Here is a 21811-nt window from a genome sequence, read left to right on the forward strand (position 1 = left end):
CCTTCCCCTCTGCCCCCCACTCACCTGGTTGTGGACAGTGTTCAGCTGGTTGTTGAAGGTCATAGTCAGGTTGGTGGATGTGCTGGGGGCCACATGCGTGATGAAAGGGGTTTTGCTCTGGTTCACCGTGTCATACATGTTCACCCGACGCTTGCAAATCTCCATGTTCTGGAAACATGATTTGACGCTGTTCATGCAAAAGACAGAGACAAAGGTGTCAGGGAAAGAGAGTAACATGGAATTACAGGAGAGAAAATGGAGAGAGAAAAAGTGAAGAGAGTTAATCTAATAAATGAAAGCACTGAGACACTTCACTTTGGGTCTCAGGTTCCTGGATTTCTCAGGCAATGTCTGCATTTGCAAGAGTTGGTGATATTTACAGGAATTCCACACCGCCCTCCCCCCGCCCCCTCCCACCCTTCTCACTGCCGCCTCCTCATCCTGGGTGGGTAACAGTTCTCCACCAACACAACAGACCTCTTGGCTCTCACTGCATTTCCTCCTGCTGCTGATCTGCCTCCCAGTTTCCACAGCTCATTCTTGGCTTTCAAAGTGGTTTCTGGCCCATAAATAAACATGTAGGTTCTCTGATTGGGACTGGTCAGCAATGGATGACCTGCCGCCATCTTCCTTGCCCACACCCTTTCCAGCTAACCCAGGGCACCAGCGCATCTAGGGGTCAGCCAAAGAATAGCCAACCTGGTGTCAGGACCTATTGGCACTCTTGGCTCCTCCCTGGTTTGGGCATGGATGGAGAATAATGGTTTTAACAACTAATAACAGCAGTGAAGCTTACTGACAGCGTGGCGACTGTTCTCAAGCACTCTTTCACTCAGTCCTACAACCACCACGAGGGGAAGACAGACAACTGTTGCCCCTATTTTGCGAGTAAGGATAAAGAAGAGAAGGGATAGGTAATTTGCCAAGATCAAGAGCTGGTTAATGGTAGTCGTCACACAGACATGTACATTCTCTTTAACTTCCTTCATTCTTCGTTTCTTTTTTTCTGATTCTTACCCAGTTCCATAAAATTCTCTCTCTTTTTCTTCTTCCATTGCATTTTTGAATCAAAACAAAACTCTTAATTATGAAATTCAAGTATAAAAGTGTTGCAGACACCAGCATCAAGGGCAAAGAAAGCCATCAGTGGCCTTGACCAAGTGTTTGAAAACCCGCCACAGGATCTTCAATTGTTTGTACATTGTTTCTCATTCACGTCTCCGCCTCCCAGGTGGCATCGAGGTAAAGAATCTGCCTGCCAATGCCGGCGACGCAGGTCTGATCCCTGGGTTGGGAAGATACCCGGGAGTAGGAAATGGCAACCGCTCCAGTATTCTTGCCTGGAACATTCTATGGACAGAAAGGAGCCTGGTGGACTATAGTCCATGGCGTCCGAAAGAGTCAGACCCAACTGAGCACACGTGCCACGCCATTCACTTCTGGGTCTTCTTCTAATTAAACTCACTTTTTCCTCAAATGCTAATATTTAGGAGCGCAAGATCCCATTTAAATTTCCATTTAAAATACTTATTTTAATTATAAGTAGTGTAGTAACAATAAAATCCTACCATTTTAAGATGACAACTGCATACTGTGCTATAGGTAAGCGAGATTCTGGGCCAAGCAGGTGCTTGCGGGCTGTCCCAAAACATCCTCTCCATGAAAGGTTTTCTGAACTGACTTACACATTCTTTGTGAGTTAATCATGACTGACACTGGCCACTCAATGCACACTAAGTACACAATGACTGCCTGATGACCTAGAGAGAAGGTCTCCAGTGACCAAGAGCTAAAAACACTAATGCTAGCAATGCCAACACGTTTTGAGCACCGACTCAGTACCAAATCTACTGCTAAGTGCTTTCACATGGAGGCTAAAAGAATAAAACAATGGATTTTGGGTTCTTCTGGACTGTATTTAATGCATCAGTGGTTTTTTGACAATTCAACACAAAGCTTTCAGACTCAGAATTCTCTAACTAAAACGATCTGAGTTTTTAGTTTCAGAGGAAAGTACTTTCACACTGGGTTAATGTTCAGAATGGTTTTTAAGGAATTCGAGCACCAGAATCTTGGCATGGAGAAACGAGTGGAGTCTCTTTCATCTGATAATCTAGATGTTGGGGCAGCCCTGGCCCAGCCGCAGGGGTGGGCTGGAGGTTTCTTCTGGCCCCAGACTTCTTCATGGTCTGCCCAGCAAATTCTACGGTTACTTGGGGATCAGGCCTACTTTGTGCTCAAAGGCCCTTCTTTCCTTCCGAGGCCTATTTTCTGAAATCTCAGTTGTCAGTGCTTCCCCTGGTTCCACACCAGGTCCTGAGTTAGGAGCCAGCTGATGCCCCTGGTTTCCATGCTGGGTCTTCACCCACAGTGAAACACTCACAGAACCAAAAGACAGACCGCACCCTGAGGTCATTCAGCCAAGACTCAACCTTTATGCATGAGACTGCCTCACTGACAGTGCCGGTGGCTTTCCAGGTGGCTCAGTGGTAAAGAATCCACCCGCTGCTGCAGGAGGTGCAGTAGGTGTGGGTTCGATCCCCGGGTCAGGAAGATCCTGTGCAGAAGGAAGTGGCAGCCCACTCCAGTATTCTTGCCTGGGAAACTTCTTGGACAGAGGAGCCTGGTGGGTAGTTGGACACAGTTGGACACAGCTGGGCATGCAGTGCATGTGGCTACCAGGAAGCCGCTCACGAGCACCCCTCCATCTCCTATCCACAGCTGTTTCTCAGCCATCCCACTTCACTCATGACAACTGATCTTACGGGGGCCCTATGCAGTAAATCACCAAGTCTGCCTTCTGTGGTTCAGACTGGCACCCCTTGACTTACCCCTCCCATACTCAGAAACAGAACAAATGCCGTAATGAGAGATTGCAAGGGATGGGTCCCAGTTTCTTCTCTCGAGTCTGGTTGTTGCAAGCATGCTTCTAAAGTAGAGGCACTATCTGGCTGTTGCAATACAATCTGACCTGCTCAACAACAGCTAGTAAGGAACAGACTGAAAAGAGAGGAAGCACCACTGATGACGGGTGCCACAGCCTCATTTCTCGTATGCTGCTGAGAGTCAAATCCAGCCTTGAGACTTGACCCGATCTGATTCTGGCTGTAGCGGGGCTCATGGGTGACCCGTGGCTGTCTCAGCTGGGCTCCTTCCATGTATCCCTCTCTCTCCTGATGCCACCTGAAATCTGCTGCTTTCTTGAGCACCCTGCTTCTCCCTGCAGACACCCAGGGAGAGGGCTGTTTATTCTTTCATGTCCCAAGTGCCTCAGAGGTTGAAGTGATCTCTCTCTTGACTCTGTTTATAGGCTGAACTGTGCCCCTCAGATTCACATATCAAAGTTCTAACCCCCCAGTACTTAAGAATGGGACTGAATTTGGAGATAGGATCTTTAAAGAGGTGAAACGAGGTCATTAGGGCAGGCCCTGATCCAATTCTTTAGAAGGAGGGGGAAATCGAGACACAGACAGCGTAGAGGAAGACCACAGGAAGACTCGGGCAGAAGACGGCCACGCGTAAGCCGAGGAGAGAGGCCACAGAAAAATCCAACTCTGCCGGACACCTAGATTGTGGGCTTCTAGAATAAGAAAATGAATGTCTGCTGTTTGTGACACTCAACTACTCAGTGGTGCTTTGTGATGGCACCTCCTCAAACTAATCCTCCCTTCTCTTCTCTTTCCGTCAGGCACCAAGGCTGGGCCACTAGCTCAGTCCTGCCCACCTGGGAGACTTCGAAAAGTGAAAAAGTGGAAGCGTTAGTTGTTCAGTTGTGTCCGACTCTTTGTGACCCCATGGACTGTAGCCCACCAGGCTTCTCTGTCCACAGAATTCTCTAGGCAAGAATACTGGGGTGTGGGTTGTCATTCCCTTCTCTTGGGGATCTTCCTGGCCCAGGGATTGAACCCTAGTTGCCTGCACTGCGGGCAGATTCTTTACTGTCTGAGCCACCAGGGAAGCCCTTCGGAGGTCACCCTCATTCCTGGTCAGACTCCCTGGCTCCTTAGTTCCTTCTTATCTCCAGGGACCTGTTAATTCCAGCCACCCCATTCCTTGGACCGTCAAGCCTGAAACCGTGCCATTTCCACAATCACAGATTCAAGCATCCCACCTCCTAGGCACACTTTCCACCCCTCTGGCTAGTTCAACTATTACTGTACTAAGCGTTCTCTGAGCTGATCAGACCACTCAGTCTCTATGGACCCCTCCCAGCTTCACTTCCTTTCTCTTTTAGCTAAGCCTCGCATAGCCATGACTTCGGATTATAGTCTCTTCACTGCCAACATCATAAATCTGTGTCAATCTTTTTCTCTTAGCAGCGCAGCCAAACTCCAACCTGTTGATTCCATGCCTTCACCTGGGGAGTTCATTTACACCCTGGGCTTTTCAAATCCAACCCCCACAATCAGGATTCTGCTCTGTTTCTCTGTTCAAGTGTCTCTGCTACCTTCCGCTACCTAAGATTTCCTACCCTCCTTTAACCACCAATACCCTGTTTTCAACAAGGAGAGGCAGAAGCTGGTGGAAGAAGCCCCTCAACTCTCCTCCACTGCACCAGGCACTTGCAACAGCCATGCGCTCTCCTCTGCCCACCCTCTGTGATGTTGCCTATTCCTCCACCTGCCCTCCGAATCCTGGTCCTTCCCACTACCTCGAGAAACATCTTCTGAGCATCCTTTATCTTTAATCTCTTACTTACTACCAGGCACTTCCCATCAGCCTCTTAAGATGCTCAAGTCTCTTCCATATAAAAGAAACCCCCTCCTTGGGCCTTCCTGAGTCACTCCTCTACTTTGTCCCTCCCCTTTCACAGCCTTCCTTCCTGAAAGGGTACCATCTATTTCTTCACCTCTCACTCAATCTTTCAACCTGCTAAACTGGTTTCTGCTTCTACCATCCACGGAAACAGCTCTCCATAGGTTACCAGCAACCTCCAAGTTGCTAGATCTGATGGGCATTTTTTCCAAGCTTATTTGACTTGATCGAGCAACAGCAGACCGATCTTTGTTTAACACAGCTCCAATCAGCCATTCCCTGGCCATCAATCCTTTAATGACTTCCCATTACTCTTAGGAGAAAGAGCGAAATCCATAACATGGAAGCCCTGCCACTGGCTTATCCTGAGGTCTCATCTCTGCCTGTCCCCGGGTGCTTGATCTTGCCCGTGCTGGGGTCTCCACCTGGCAAGGCTCCTTCCACTCTCGCTGGCCTTTCCACCAAGTGGCTCCCTCTCCTTGGGCGGTCACATCTGTGGGTCATCCCTGCCCTGCCTCCAGCAAGGTCCTCTTGTTGCATGCTCTGCTCGCCCTTCGTATCCCCTGAGAACAGCCTGGTTATTTGGGATCTTTGGTTTAGTGCCTTCCTCTCTCCTATAGGGGCTTCCCTGGTGGCTCAGCTAGTAAAAAACCTGTGGGCAATGCGGGAGACCCCAGTTTGATTCCTGGGTTGGGAAGATCCCCTGGAGAAGGGACAGGCTACCCACTCCAGTATGCTTGGGCTCCCCTAGTGGCTCAGCTGGTAAAGCATCCACCTGTAATGCAGGAGACCTGGGTTTGATCCCTGGGTTGGGAAGGTCCCCTGGAGAAGAAAATGGGTACCCACTCTAGTATTCTGGCCTGGAGAATTCCACAGACTGTAACAGTCCATGGAGTCGCAGGGTCAGACACGACTAAGCAACTTTCACTTTCTCTTTCCACTTTCTCTCCTATAGACTCTAAACTCCAGTGGGCAGGGTGCCCATCTGCTCTGCTCCCCACTGCCTCCAGCCCCTGGCCCAGCCCAGTGAATGAATGAATGAATGAACAAACCAGTAGATCCCAACCCACACGGGACCAAGTCCACGCGTGACCTCTGGCTTGCACATGGCTCTGCATCACAGAAGCTGCCATTCTGAGCACCTCCCTCCGTGCAGACACCCCAGGTCTGGTCCACCCAGCCTCATGCCCTCTCATGCCCTACCGTTCCCTCTTTTTGGTGTTAAGAAAACTTCAGCCCAGGGTCCCAGAGTGGCTGCCGACTATTTTTATAAATACTGCTTTAGTGGAACACAGCTTCCCTTGTCGGTTTCTGTAATGTCTACAGCTGCTTTCAACTCTAATGGCAGAGCTGAGTAGTTGTGCCAGAGACGATACGGCTACAAAAGCCTGATTTTTTTGCGGGGGGTGGGCTCGAGGCATGTGGGATCTTGGTTCCCCGACCAGGGATCAAACCTGCTCTCCTTGCATTGAAAGGAGTTCAGAGTCTTGAACACTGGACCCACCAGGGAAGTCCATACAAAGCCTGAAATATGCACTACCTGGGGCTTTAAAGAAAATGTCTGCCGACCCCTGGGATAAAGCAATGACCAGGACACCTACTGTGTGCTGTGGGGAAAGTCGAGCAAGTGTGTCATGGTGACGAAGGGGTGGTTCAGGGTCTCGATTGGAGTGATTCTCTTATCGGCGTCTATGGTCAGCATCTTCTTCAGCAGGTCGATGAACTCCCGCCGGTCGGCCTTCTCCACCAACATGTCGCTCCCTTCCAGATCCGTCGTCATGTTCACCTGCAAGCAAGTGGGGACAAGTCACCGAGATTCCGCTGGGCCTCCCTCGCCCCGTCCCTGTTCTGTGCTCTGCAGCTCCATCCTAATCTCTTGGTCACCCCTTCCCAGCCCCCAGAAGGCTGTGTCTGCCCCGTGGGGGGCGCTGCCATGGCTCGTCACTGCCACGGCTGTTCTCTCTGCAGGAGAGGCTGGGGGAGGCTGCTCAGGGAAGAGGGAGGCCCCTGTGAGCACCTGCACAGATATGAATGTGCGGGCGCAGCCGGCTCCTGCTTTCATCAGTTAGGCTGAAATGCACCTTGCATCACACCTCACTGAAAAGAACCATACGATGAAAGAATTCTGGAGACTGCACTTAAGACAATATGAACGTACTGAATGGTATACTTAGAGTTGTACCATTTTAGGCTACACATATTTCCCCATGGTTAAAAAACAATAATTACAACCAAGCAGTACAAAATAAGATGCAAAAAGGTTTATTTCTTTAACCTTCCAACAGAGGTATTGGGGTCTGCTTCCCACACCTAGCAGCTCCTGAGCCAGGGTCTGAGTTATTTGAATCCCTGGGTTCACTGGGACCACCTCTGGCGAAGGCTGGCAGGATATCTGAACACAAGATTTTTCTTTCAAGAGCAAGTCTATACGGCGTGTGCGTGTGCTCAGTCGTGTCCGACTATCACCCCGTGGACTGTAGCCCACCAGGCTCCTCTGTCCGTGGGATTTCCCAGCAAGAATACTGGCGCAGGTTTCCATTTCCTTCTCCAGGGGCTCTTCCTGACTTAGGAATCCAACTTGTGTCTCCTGCATCAGCAGGCAGATTCTTTACCACTGTACTGCCTGGGAAACCTATATTAGGATGACCTTTAAAAGCCTGGTTTTGTGGTGCTTTCTCCCCCCCCCGGCCCCAAGACATGTACTGGAAAGCAATTTCAGTCTTCTCAGAAAATCAAAGCTTCTAATCAACTGACAAGTGTACTTTACTTGGAGTCATGAGTTTTGGTTACGCTTATCTTCAGTAAGAAGTGTGTTAAGCGTTCATTGGTCTGGAGCTGTATTTCTCATTGCTTTGAAGAAAAACTCACTTTGGGTTGCCCTGATTTTAGACTAGGTTTTATTCTAAAAATAGCTGGTGTTCTAGAATTCTCTCTGGACACAAAGGTGACCTGAGAGAGACTGACTGCATTGCGTTGTGTGCTCACAAAAGATGGATGTCCTGGTCCCTGGTACCCAGGAATGGGACCTAATTTGGAAACAGAGTCTCAGCAGATGTACCCAAGTTAAAGTCACAGTGAAGTAGGGTGGGCCATACAGCTAACGACTGGTGTCTTTGTAAGAGAAAGAAGGGAGATTTTAGACCCAGAGAAAAGAGGGAACACAGAGAACACAGAGAAAAGGCCACATGAATGAGACAGAGATTGGGGGATGCAGATACAAGTCAAGGGGGCCACCAGAAACTAGAATAGCCTGGGCCAGTTTCTTCCTAGAGCTGGTAGAGGGGACATGGCCTGCTGGTACTGTGATCTCAAACTTTCAGCCTCCAGCATTGCAAGAGAATAAACGCTATTGTCTTAAGTCACCAGTTTATGGCCCCTTGTTAAAGTGGCACTAGAGAACTCATCATGGTACTCAAATGAACTAATGGGCTTGAATTCTTCTCATGAAGACATCAGTAAGATTGGCCAGTGCTATTTTACAATTAAGAGCCAGTAAACTGAAGCTGTTTTTAAAGAGCTGGTGTAAGGTCTTAAAAATGTTCCACAAACCCAATGGTATACTTCCTAAGGCCAACATATCATTGTTTAAGGTCAAAGTCAGCCACCACATTGGAGTTAAGTGGATTTCTACCCTCCATCTTCTGTTAATTACTCCTGCAGAAGTGTTGTTGTGCTTGGCTCTGAAAGGGCTAACACTGTATACTCACCCATGGAGCTTACCTGGGCCATGTCATCTAAACAGTTGAAAATGTACTTCCTTGCTTCTTTTGACTTAATCCCCGTCTCTGCTTCATGGTCATCTGGTGTCTGGTCAAGAGAGGCACCGGGCCATTGGTAATATGAATTATTTCCTAGTCATTGTGACTCAAACCCACCAACCTCTGCTTCTCCCCCTGAGGATCTTTTCCCACCTTTCAGAGAGGAGACAGGATTTTTAAAGTGACCTGCCCAGAATTCCTTCCTCTCTTCCTGCTCCACACTTAGGTCACCCCTCCTCCTTCCTCCCTTCCCATGAACACTGTTGGAGGGCCAGCTCTGAGTCGGGTCTGGAGGATCCCCAGAAGGCGGTATACGCCACAACCCTGAGGACCACGTTCTCCCCTAAGTTTAAGGGATGTGGTTAGGTTTCATATGTGGAAAGCAGAAGCCTTCGGTCCACACATTTTAAAATTTTAATTTATCAAACTCTTACACATAGAGCTCTCCCTATGTGCCAGGCACTACTGTTTAAAAATTATTTATCTATTTAACTACGTATTTATTTTTGGCTGTACTGGGTCCTCGCTGCATGCGGACTTTCTCCAGTTGTGGCCACAGGGGGTTTCTCACTGTGGTGGCTTTTCTTATTGTGGAGCATGGGCTATAGGGCACGTGGGCTTCCGTAGCTGGGGGCACAGGCTTAGTTGCCCCTCTGCATGTGCAGCCTTCCTGGAACAGGGATCGAACCCAAGTCTCCAGCGTTGGCAGGCAGATTCTCAACCATTGGACTGCAAGGGAAGTCCCCAGGTACTGTTCCAAAGCACGTGAACTCATGTAATGCCCTTCACAACCAATTTAGGGAGGCTGATTACCAGCTCATCTTCCAGAGGGACAAACAGGGGCAGAAAGCTTGAGGAGCTTGCCAAGGTCACGTGACTGCTGGCTCGGGAGACTGTTCGACAGTCCCCTCTGCTTGGGTCCAGGGGACACACGTCCAGTTTCTGAACTGGCCTCAGTCTAGGAAGCTGCTGTTTCCGATGACTATGGGGTTTTGGATTTATTCATGGATCACAGGTAATTGATCCTTCAAGACTCACTCAAGGACAGCACACCTGGAGCTGCTAAGATCCAGGCTTCAATGAAGGAACAGCTGGCCAAGAAGGCCTGAATCTCCTAACTAAGACACAGTAATGAACCCTGGCCCTGGCCAGCCTCAGCCTCCTCCTGCCAGGACTCTTTTTCACTGGACCTGACCTTGAGCCGCTCACCCTCAACAGGTGCCAAACGCCAGCCTCCCATCAGGAGCCTCAGAGGCCTGCTCAGCTGCCAGATCTCTTTTCTAAATCTTTTGCCATCACTGACCACACATTATCTCTAAATGTATTATAGTTTGGCTGTGGTTTCTGTTAAAAAAATACCCACCTACACTCTTGCAAAAAAAAAAAAAAAAAGAAACACCTAAAATGAACACAAAACACACTTAAGAGGTATATTATTTTCTCCTTCCCAGGAAAAAAAAAACAAACCAACAACATTAATTTTAATTACTAGGCACAGATCAAAGTGAAAGCAAAATATGTTTCCGTTAAAGTCAAGCCGCCCGAGTTTACGGTGTGCAGTGAGGCGCTACACCACCTGCCGGAGGGGCCAGCAGACCCCTCCCGGAGCCTTCGGATACTGTGTTGCTGCCTGCAAAGCTCTCTGCATCCTTCAGGGCCTGGCTCAAATGCTCCTCCTCGATCCTCTGCCATAGCAGGAATCAAGGCTCCTTCCTCCAGGCTCCCACATTCTGTTCCTGCCTGAAGCGGTGCTGGCCATGGGGATGGGGCAGGGCTATCACACAGGTTCAGTCTCCCTCTGCACTGGGAGCTCCTTAAGGGCCGGGGACCGTTCACTTTTTTCATTTCTCTATCCAGCAGCCAACCAGGCAGGTGGTCCAGGTTTACTGGATGAAATTGAGGGAGTTTAGCAATCAGAGCTTGAGGTGCAAATGCAGTAGGTCAAGCAAAGCGGTGCTTTCTGAACATTCAAAAATTCATCCACCATGTATTATCCACAGTTGCGACCCCGTCATGGCCAAATCAGAGTCAGAGCCAGGACCCACGTGCCTCGGTTAAAGGCTCCCGGCGAATGGGGGCACCTTTCACGGGGACCTTCTTCCCCAAAAGCTGGGTGTTGGTGAGGAATGAGGTGGGCGCTCTTCCTACCTTCAGCCTCCACAGAGGATACGGCGAGTCTGTGTCCCGGTTGAAAAACCTAGTTGTCTTTGTCCCTGCGCTTAATAAATATTCTGCTGGCAAACCCTGTGTTTGTGAAATATACCGGATCTGCAAGGAAAGATGGGAATGAGGTCAGGGCTTTTCCTGTCATCATACACGTGGTATACTAACAGCTCTAGCGTCTCGGAGAAAAATGACAATTTTATAGGGAGAGAATGAAGTAATCAAAGGAAAAGGGAAAAGGAAGAAGAACAAAGAAAGAAAAGCCAGGCGATCCTCAACTGTAAACTTGGATACTGGTACTTGAAGAGATAACACAGGTAAGATGCTTCAATAAAGGTTGTGGCTAAATTACAAAAAAAAAGTGATTGAAGGGAAGGAAGGTTTGGGAGACAACATCATACCTCAGAGCCCCACCCCATGTCAGGTTATGGATGGGGTGCCCATCCAGACAAATGAAGAGAGCTGGCTGAGAACACCTGTGCTGTCTGGACCCACCTGATCATACTCTGAAGCTCCTGGATACAATGGCCAGCCCAGGAACAGCTCTGCAATGACGCAGCCCAAAGACCACATATCAATTGCCTCACAAAATGGTAAACCCAGGATGATCTCAGGGGCCCTGAAAAGGAAGAATGGAAAAAAACAGTCATTAGCAATTTGGAAAAGCAAGAAGCTATTTCTATTTGAATTCTAAAAAAAAAAAAAAAAAAAAAAAAATCCAGTCTTACAAACCCAAGCTACCGTTACTGACCCCCGAAAGGTCCTGTTGTTCTTGAGCTGGGTTGCAGTGATCCTTGCATCCTTTGGCTTGGTCCTCCCATCAGTAGGGTGCCTGGCTAGGTCACTGGCTGAGATGCACGGCAGGTCTGAGGTTGTAGAGCAGACCCAGAGGGAACCACAGCTACTGCTTCACTACCATCAAGCTCCAGCCAGACGAGCTAATCAACGCCTTTGAGATACTCAGGAATTATCTTTTGTAGCTGAAAACCCAGGAAACCAACCTTTAGAGAATGCCCAGGTTTTTTTTAAATTTTGCTGAGTGGCATGCAGGATCTTAGTTTCCTGCTGCTAAGCTGCTAAGCCACTTCAGTCGTGTCCGACTCTGTGGGACCCCATAGACGGCAGCCCACCAGGCTCCACCGTCCCTGGGATTCTCCAGGCAAGAACACTAGAGTGGGCTGCCATTTCCTTCTCCAATGCATGAAAGTGAAAAGGGAAAGTGAAGTCGCTCAGTTGTGTCCAACTCTGAGCAACCCCAAGGAATGCAGCCTACCAGTCTCCTCCGTCCATGGGATTTTCCAGGCAAGAGTACTGGAGTGGGTTGCCATTGCCTTCTCCACTTAGTTCCCTGACTAGGGATCAAACCTGCACCCTGAACATTCAGTGGAAGCTCCGAGTCTTAACCACTGGGTCACCAGGGAAGTCCCAAGGATGCTCAGTTTTTACAAAGGAATTCTGAAGTACAGGTATTCTATTTTCAGTCATATATAAAACAAGTTGCCTCCCCCCAGAATGGGATTAAATAAAGTATCTGTTTATGCCAACAATCCCTTTTTAGGAGTTTGTATCACACTTTTCCAAGGAAACACTAGTTTTTTGTTTTTTGTTTTTTTCATTACCTTCTAAAGAATTCTCTCCTATGACAATTATAGTACCTGGTTCATGATCTGTAGTTCACGTGTTAATCAGAACTCCATTATAAACCCTTTCCTAACTTCAGAAAATATACTCCTTCACATGATAAACCTGGTTAGCTGCTGGAACTTCTGAAGGAAATCACCTAAACTCAAAGAGAAAATTCCACATGTACTTGGTAATCAAAACCAAAGACCACAAGAGCAGCTCTGCTCTTCTAGGAATTGGTCATGATTGCTAGGTCTACATTTTGGAGAAAACCACGCTCGGGGCATGAGATATGAACTTAGTTTATGATTTTTTTTTTTTTTCTAAATGTGGCTCAAGGCATTCTGCTGATGCACGGGCCCAACTTCTGTTTTCTCTATCAACGGTCCCCTTGATGGCGTGATCCAGGAAGATGCAACTCCACCTTTTCAGCAGCCTGGAGAGGGAGCTCGGGAGCTGGGAGACTTTTCTCTATCAGGGTTATCTTTGCCCAGCCAGCAGGAGAGGAGGGAGGGAGGGGGTGCCAGGAACACCTCCACTTGTTGGAGCTTCGAGCTGAATTTTCCCTGCACAAAGCATCTCCCTGCCTGTTCCTTTAAACTGGCTCTCATTGCTGTTTTGTTTTTTTTTTTCCTTTCTCTACATAATGGTTCTGAAAAAACAAATAAGAACCAAAAGGTCTTGCTATCAAGTTTTTTTATTTTTCAGCTGTAAAAAGAAGTCTCTTCCCTTCCTTGGAGCTGGAGAGGCAGCACTACTGGGGGTGCTTCTAGAGCGCCGAGATTGTGGTCTGGACGGCCAGGCCAAGGTTGAGTCTCTGTGGGCTTGGAAGGAGAGCATTGCTGCGGAGGGCTGGGGAGCGAGCTGTTACTTAAGGGGTCTCCACTGTCCCCGTCCCCTCGCTGCTGGGTGTTGTGCCTGCCACTTCGGTCTGTCCTTGGTCTTTGTCTCCTCCCAGCCTAGTTGCTGATGGTTCACGTGGACGTGGGGGATGGCTCTTGCCCTGGGGAGGCATCAGTGCTGGACTGTCCCGGGTCATGGGACCTTGGACCTGGCCTAGGTCACTGTGTCCAGCGGTACCCCCACACACCAGGGCTTCCAGAGCCACAGATCACTATGTGGAACTGAAGAGACTACCGCAGGTTGCTTCCAGCAATGCCATTTCTTCCGTGGTGGTTTCGGTTTATTAAAAAAAAAAAAACCAACACATCTTTTCGAAAAGAAGGGAGTATCTCAAAAGAACACGATAGTGAAAACAACATGCTCTTGTTACACATGTGGCAGAACCTGCTTTGCTTTCTGCCCTCTCTGTTCAAGAGTCAGATGTGTCTACCTGCCTCCTCTCACGTGGAGACTCTGGCCTCTCCTTGGGGAGATACCTGCTCTGGTCCTGAGAAGCCCCTCTTGTGGCAGTTGCTGCTGGCTCAGAATCAGGCATCTCGGCACCTCTGTCTCCCGTTCTTGTGACCTGTCCCTTTGCCCGTTGTAGCCTGGACACTCCAGTCTCCAGGTCAGGTCTTAGGAAGAGGCTGCTCTGGTTCCGTGTGGCCATCTCTGGACTTGACCATGAGGCTGTCCTTCCTATCAGGTAAATTAACTGGCCCTCATGCCCCAGTACTCTTGCCTGGAGAATTCCAAGGACAGAGGAGCCTGGTGGGCTACAGTCCATGGGATCGCAAACAGTAGGACACGACTGTGCGACTAACTTTCACTTTCACTTTTTCATGACCTTAAGCAGACCACTGGGAACCCCTGGAAACCCATTTCCCAGATTCTGTTCCCTGATGATCTGCCCAGCAGAATCCAACAGGTAAGATTGTCATGCAAAGGGCATGCCAGTGATGTTCTTGGGCAAGAAACGGCAGACTCACGCTACAGGAATGTGAAAATCATCTACGTGGGGACTTCCCTGGTGGCCCAGTGGTTAAGACACCGAGGTCCTTATACAGGGGGCTCAGGTTCGATCCCTGGTTGAGGACGTAATATCCCATATGCTGCAACTAAGAGTTTTCATGCCTCAACTAAGACCCAGCACAGCCAGATAAATAGTAAGTAAATATTTTTAAAAATTGTTTAGTCCATCAGAAAATGGAATGACAGCAATTCTCGGTGTCGCGATATGTACGGCAGAGGATTTCTTTTGCTGTGATCTAGTGAGCAAACGTGTGGGCATCAGGCAAGGCAGCTGGGAGACAAAAGAAACAGAAGGTGCAGCCCTGTCCCCCACGGGCTGCTGGGGAGGCAACCCCAAAGCACAGGTGACAACTGAAGTTGAGCACAAAAACATACACAGTACGCGCACACACACACACACACACACACAGAGACCTAATCCAAGCACACACTCTCGCTCCAGTGTCTCCTGTCTAAAAACAATAAAACAGAATGCAGGAACAAAACACGCCAAAACCAAACCTCTCCCAATCCCTTCAGCCTCTGCAGCTGCTGCCCGAGTTCTCTGTTCTCCGTCCAAAGCCGAGTCTCTGCAGAGCCATCTCCGGCAGCTTCCAATGCTCCGTCCTTTGCATCTTCCCTCCCTCCTCTCACTGGACTTGCCCCTCCGCTCCATTCAAGCGTGGAGCTTGCCGAGGCCAGCAGGGGCCACGTTGCGCCCACTGGTCAGGTTCTTAGCTCTGGAGCCTGAGAGCCGTGTGGAAGAAACACGGCTTGTCATTCCACCCAGTCTTGAAACAGGCAATCTTGGTTCGCACGACACTACGTGCTCCTGCATTTGCTCTGCTCTGCGGCTCACAGCTTGTCCTCCTCTGTCCAAGCGCTGCCCATGGCAAAAGCCCCAGGACCCCTTCTCTTCTCTTGTTTTGTTGTTTTTCTAGGTAATACTTATGGGGTTGAACTGTGTCCCAAAGTCATGCTGAAGTCCTAATCTTTGGTAGCTCAACGTGGGCTCTTCTTTGGGAATGGGGTGACTACAGATGTCATCAGTTACGATGACCTCATCCTGGAGCAGGGTGCATCCTTCATCCAATCCAGTAGACTGGTGTCCTCGGAAGAAGGGGGAGATTTGGACACAGACGCAGAGGGAAGATGGCCATGTGAAGACGGAGGCAGAGACTGGAGTGATGCTGTCACAAGCCAAGGAGCCAGCAGAAGCTAGAAGAGGCAAGAAGGCCCCTTCCTGGAAGCTTCAGAGGGAGCATGGCCCTGCTGACACCTTGATTTTGGACATCTAGCTTCCAGAACTGTGAGAGAACAAGGCTCTGTTATTCTGAGTCATGTATTTTGTGGTACTCGTCTCTGCACGCTGGGAAACTGCGACGGTCACTGTGGCCATTCTTAGCGGTTTAAATCCCATTTTGTGTATTTCCAAAAGTCTGTCTCCATCTTGGACTTTTCTCGGCTCCAGCTTTATGTTTCTGATGGCCTGACATCTCCGTTGGAATATCTCTCAATCACCTCAACTTGTCTTTAAAAGGGAACTCTGCTCCTCTGCACCCTCCCACCCCAAATAATTCTTCCCTCTGTCCTCTGTTCCACTAAATGGAATTCCTGTTGCACCCCCCCCACCCCAGCCTGCCCCATTACTCATGCTGCAAACCTGGGATTGATCGCCGATTCCTCTCTCTCCCTCTCCATCCTTGCCACTCAATAATGGCAGCTCCAAAGCAGCTCAACTGGCCCTGGATTCTCCGCTTCTGCTGCCACCGCCCTGGCCCTGACCGCCTCACCTGGGCCTTCCTGTCTTTCCACTCCATCCCTGCTTCCTTCAGTCCACTCTCTACCAGCTCAACAGGTCAGAGGCCCTCAGCTCGAAGTCCTTCCCAGGCTCCCTGCCTCCCTGAGAAGGAAATCTCAGTCCCTCCCCCCGCTGGGCCCCGCCCACCCCGCACTGTCACCTGTCCACTCTCTCAGGTCAGTGAGCCCCAGCCTAACCAGTTTCCTGAGCCTTCCCGCGGAGCTGTTGCTTTGGCATCAAATGCCTTCTCCCCTGGTTCTCAGGTGGCGGCTTCCTTCTGGCTCATCCTTCAAACCTCCGGTTAATTGTCACCGCTGCTGACAGGCGTCCCTTGACCCCAGTCAGTCTCCATCTCCGGTGCCGTAAATGTCACCTTACAGCACTCTCCCAATAACCTCCTCACCGTCTGTCTCCTCTGCTACGTCCACGGGGGCAGCACAGGGCCTGGCATTTAGGAGCCAACCAGTAAGGATTTGTAGATTGAATAAACCTTTATTAAATATAAGAAAAGTGCTAAAATATGTGACTCAGATGGAAAGTTCTAAGGCTCGCAAACAAAGGAGGGTGGAAGAGGCGAATCTTCATGAAGGAATGGGAGCCCAGGCGTGAGCCTTTCGTCCGGGGAAAAGCGGACTTCTGTGCATGTGAATGGGCAGGGCTGATAAGGCCCATCTCTTCCCACTTCCTCTAGAAGCCATCCTCCACTCAGCTCTACACTGTGGGCTTGCTGGAGCCCTCTGTGGTCCAGCCCTCTCTTGTAAACCCCTACTGATCTCCTGCCTTTGGTTTCAACCTTTTCCGATTTACTCTGAAACTCTCCCCCATTCAAAGGCCGTGTCCTCTTGTCTGCACACATGACACGTTGGTCACATTTCTGAGAAAGCCTGTCCTCCCCCGCCCCTTCCTCACTCCCCCTTGCTCTCGGTGCTGGTGGACTGCATGGTGAACATTCAGACATGAACCACCAGATCGGTCCAATAAATATTAACTGACCACCTGAAGGACTGATGCTGAAGCTGAAGCTCCAATCCTTTGACCAACCTGATGCGAAAAACTGACTCATTGGAAAAGACCCTGATGCTGGGAAAGACTGAAGACAGAACGGGACAACAGAGGATGAGATGGTTGGATGGCATCACCGACTCAGTGGACATGAGTTTGAGCAAACTCTGGGAAGGTGGTGAAGGACAGGGAAGCCTGTGTGCTGCAGTCCATGGGGTTGCAAAGAGTCAGACATGACCGAGCGACTGAACAACAACAAAAACTGTTGTATATACATGTCTGGGTGTTCGCCCTCCACTATCCCAAGGGCAGGGCCTGTGTTCCTACGTTTTGAGCCTCAGTCTGGTACACAGCAGATGCTCCATAAAAATCTGCTCAACATGAGCCCTCAGTTCAGGAAGGCACTTCTTTATCTGGTCCCTCATTAATCCCTGGGGAACCAAAGACCCCTCTGCTATGATCGGGGAGATGCCTGGTCCCTGCTCCACTGGTCTGTAAGGCTCCAAGCTCCTCGATGTTCAAAGTCAAGTCTAAAATCGGTTTCTTTCTGTTCAGTGCACCTGAAGCACATTCGATGGTTGCTAAGGTGTATTTATTCTTCAGGGAAGAAACCATTATTAGCAGGGGTTATCCTAAGACAGAGTTTAGCACCCCTTATTTAGTCACTTAGCGGGGAATAATTCAACTGCCATTTTCCTAAGCATCTTCTACGTGCCAGGCACTGTGCTGGGTGCTGACGGTCAGAAACCAGACCCTGCGGTTCTTCCAGGAGTTCACTGTCTAGTTGGAGGCAACAATGGCCTGTGGCCAACATACAACCAGGGCCCAGCACATGCTGGTGAGGCAAAGCCTGGGGGCCTTCTCGGGAGAGGTGATTGGGTGAGGTGGCCTCCAGGCACAGGGTGGGGTGAGTACACGTCCATCCCTGGCCTCTGGCTGCACCTCTGGCATCTAGCACAGACGCCTGGAGCACCCAGGTACTCACCACACCTCTGGAGAAGGAAGAAACCTTTCTGTTTCAAACCCACACCCTCAGCAGGCACCAGTTTTCCCTGAAGCTGGCGCCATCTCCTTGGCAACACTGCCTATGACAAGAGGCAGACTACTTGGCCTTTCTATTTCAAAGTTTACATGCTTTAAAAAAAAAAAGAAAAAAAAAATCACATCCTGGTTTCTTGCATGGGGGCTGTTTCTGGTCTCTCAGTTTGGGTCCCTAGTGGGTAGGACTGCCACCTTGGGACATGGCCTTTCCCCTCTGGGCTCAGAACCACCCAAGCTGTGTCAGGGTCTCAACCTTCCCTTACCAGCCCATGGAATCCTCTTATAGAGGCTCCTCACTGCTATTTTGGGACATCAGAAATACTTGAAACACACACGAAGTGTCAGACAAAATTTGCACCTAAGAAAGAGAGATTGTTCCTTTCCAACATTTCCATAGCAAGACATAGAAAATTCTATCTTTCTATAGAAAGAGAACGGACAACTGTCATTTTCAACACAGCAGTGATTAAGCTTTGATATTTCACTCCGGGGGCTCTCCTGACAGAACATGTAGCTGGTGAGGCATTCCCAGATCACGTGCAGATGTTGTGACCCTATGGGGGAATGACCTCCAACAGAGGCGTGCACACCACCTGAGTTGAGTGGGAACACTCAGGACCAGTGCCGTCAGGTCGTGGCTGTATACCGATTTCCTGACGTTGGCAGGAGGATAAAATGAAACAGCATCACAGGAGCACCTAGCACAGGGCCTGGCCCAGAGAAAGCAGTCAGCAGAATAGTACATCACTTATGGATTATGTACAATGTGTCTAAGGCCATGTGACGGCAATTAGATAAAGAGCATCCCTTTTCCTCATTTAAAGAAGTTTTATTAATGCTGTTTCTTTTTTGGTTGCGCTTGGTCTTCGCTGCTGCACACGCATCTCTCTAGTTGCAGCAAGCAGGGGCTACTCTCTAGTTGCGCTGTGAGGGCTTCTTATTGCAGTGGCCTCCCCCGCTGCAGAGCACAGGCTCCAGGCACACGGGCTGCAGCAGCTGTGGCTCGCAGGCTCTAGAGCGTGGGCCCGGGAGTTGTGGCACGAGGGCTCAGCTGCCCCATGGCACGTGGAATCCTCCCAGGCCAGGGATCAAACACATGTCCTCGGCAGGCGGGTTCTTAACCAATGGACCACCAGGGAAGTCCCCCTTTCTTCGTCTTAAAGGTCCATTTTCTTCCTTATAAATTGAAACATTAGGAAAACTATTTAAATATATTAAAGCATAATCATTAAAGAGTTTTTTCATTTATCTTTACAAAAAAGGTACAAAGGTTACTATAACCAACAACGAAGTCCCTGTCATTTAGCTTTAGAAAGAAAACTTCCCATCCACAACCCCCGACTTCTTCCTACTGGAGAGCATGACCCTAACCCTGCATCACCTTTCACAGTACAAGCCCTTCCTCTCCCAACCTCCCCGTCCAAGTTCATGTCTCTATCATCCACACTAATAACACAAGTGCAAGGTTCGCGGCCACTCCCAACTTGGGCAATAAATCTGCAACACTAATCAGAGAGCACAGGAAGGACTGTGCATTTCTGGAAAAATGTTACTCAATTTCTCTGGGTTTTTATTTCACCATCTATAAAATGTGATTATTAATCTTGCTTTTTTCCTTGTCTCTGCAGCAGCTTATGAAGATAAATTACGTTTGGTAGAATTATAAAGCAGTTTGAACTCTCTGGAAGCAAGACACTCTGTTAGTCCATGGTATTTTATAATCACTGATATTATAAGGTGTTCTTGAATTGAACTGCAGTGAAAAAGCCTGTTCCCACAAATATATGTAGATTGAAAGTAACCTCAGTATGGTTGGGGCAGAAGCAATCAAAATGTAAAATTGTATTTCAGATGGGTTGTTAAATCTTATGTTTCCGCCGCAGAAGTAAGGAGACTTGAAAAGGCTGACACCTGCTCAGAGGCACTATTTGAGTTGGTGGCCTGGACTGGGAGGCAAAGGATTACATCAAGGCCACACAGGACCCTAGGAGTGGCAGAAATCTGAGGACTCGGAGGAGGCTATTTTAGGGAAATTGGACCCCAAAGCCCAAAGGATTTTCACAGAAGACAACCTGAAAGGTGAATGGTGGAGAGTGCCTCAGGGCAGTATTTCTAGAAGATGGATTCTTACCATGTCAGGGGGACCCAGAAAGGTCCAAGTGGAGACAGCAACTGAGGCCTGGCTAATCCAAGGTCAACCTGGGGTTTGATTTTGAAAATGATACAGCTTCCTTGGCAAACTGGAGAGAGTAAAGAAGCAGCTCTGTCTTTGAGGTGCTTGACAAATGGGTGAAAGACAAAGTGACTCAGAGACAGAGCTCCAGGAACAAACCACAGGGTGAGGTTGACCAGGAGCCCACTCACTGTGTGAGCCTTCCCTGAGCCAAGGTGATAAGGAGACTGGTCTAACCAAATGCTGTGCATCCTGAGAGCGCCACACACCCTCCACAGGAGAGATTTTCTCTAAGAAAATCTGCCTTGTAGTACGACGAGGAGGACGCTGTCCTCTGACAGCGACAAGGCTCTGACTCCAGAAGAGAAGCCAGGGAACAGACCCAACTGGTGCCTGTGGTGGTCCCAGCTTGATGTTACATACGCAATGAAATTGTTTCAGAGGGGTTCCAGAAGTGCTTTCTCGGGGCCACTGCTGACAGCCATAAAACTGTGCGTATGCTATGAGGATTCAAGAGCCTCACTAGTGATGCTGCTATAATCTCCAGTTCTCACAAACAGAAATGCTCAAGACATCAGAACAAAGCATCACACCCACCTGGAAAGCTGATTATATATAATCAGGGTTTGACTGTGCTGGTGACGTCATTCTCACGCCGTACTTGGATAGTCTCCCGAAGGAAGTGCGTTTCCTTGAGTCAACTAACCATTTCAGGACAATGTTAGAATCAGAGCGGAAGTTTTTTTGGATTTGTATTGGCAATGAACATTTTGACTCTGAGGAAGACTTGCCTGGTGTACACTAAATATATGTGCGTGTGCGTGCACGCGCACGCGCCCCCCCCCCACCACACACACACATCTCCACCCACCCATTCCCCACCCCAGTGCTGACCCTTGGTTCCCAGCTGTACTTCAACTCTGCAGAGTTCAGTGCTAAAATCCAACCTTCTTGCTTATCTACCAGAAGAAAAGGTTGGATCTGGAACTCAATAACTATAATCTCCAAAGGCTTCTAACAATATTGGTATAATTAGGAAACCAGTTCCCAGATATCTAGAGGATATTCTGACGTTAGCCTCTAATTCTTTGTAAACCGCTTTAAGAAATGTTCCTGGGAAGAATGACTTAGACCTCATAATGGGTCATTTCGAAAACATGGACCCTGTCCTGGAATTCCTTATCCTCTTGACATGTACCACGCACTGTGTCTACTCAGCCCACCCCACACCTGGTGATCTGTATCTCCCAGGTCTCTGGGGCTTGTTATCATGAAGTCAGGAGATGCTGGAGAAAGCCTGCTCTTGCCTTCCAACACCCCATGGGACTATAATATTACCAGATTTTATGCTCATACTTTCGGTGAAACTATGTGCTCAGTAAACGTCTGTGGAAGCACCTGTTGGCCAGGGAAATGGAATCTCAGATTTCGGTATATCTACATCCAGTCCCACCACTTCATGCCAAATAGATGGGGAAACAATAGAAACAATGACAGACTATTTTCTTGGGCTCCAAAATCACTGCAGATGGTGACTGCAGCCATGAAATTAAAAGATGCTTGCTCCTTGGAAGAAAAGCTATGACAAGCCTAGACAACATA

At 49.0% G+C, this 21811-nt stretch overlaps 1 protein-coding gene across 4 annotated transcripts in view; it reads right to left on the bottom strand.

Annotated features, from left to right (window-relative positions):
• Nucleotides 1-21811, bottom strand: part of HIPK2 (homeodomain interacting protein kinase 2) — a 205728-nt gene that overhangs the window by 57606 nt on the left and 126311 nt on the right. For all 4 annotated transcript variants that reach the window (XM_040259987.1, XM_040259989.1, XM_040259988.1 and 1 more), the window contains exons 3-7: nucleotides 11172-11295; nucleotides 10662-10781; nucleotides 8476-8562; nucleotides 6357-6541; nucleotides 25-187 (exon numbers count right to left, since the gene is read on the bottom strand). In XM_040259987.1, the coding sequence (XP_040115921.1) occupies nucleotides 25-187; nucleotides 6357-6541; nucleotides 8476-8562; nucleotides 10662-10781; nucleotides 11172-11295 (679 nt within the window). The remainder of the gene's footprint in view (nucleotides 1-24; nucleotides 188-6356; nucleotides 6542-8475; nucleotides 8563-10661; nucleotides 10782-11171; nucleotides 11296-21811) is intronic.

This window comes from Oryx dammah, unplaced genomic scaffold, assembly GCF_014754425.2.
Source record: "Oryx dammah isolate SB20612 unplaced genomic scaffold, SCBI_Odam_1.1 HiC_scaffold_18, whole genome shotgun sequence".
NCBI lineage: Eukaryota > Metazoa > Chordata > Mammalia > Artiodactyla > Bovidae > Oryx > Oryx dammah.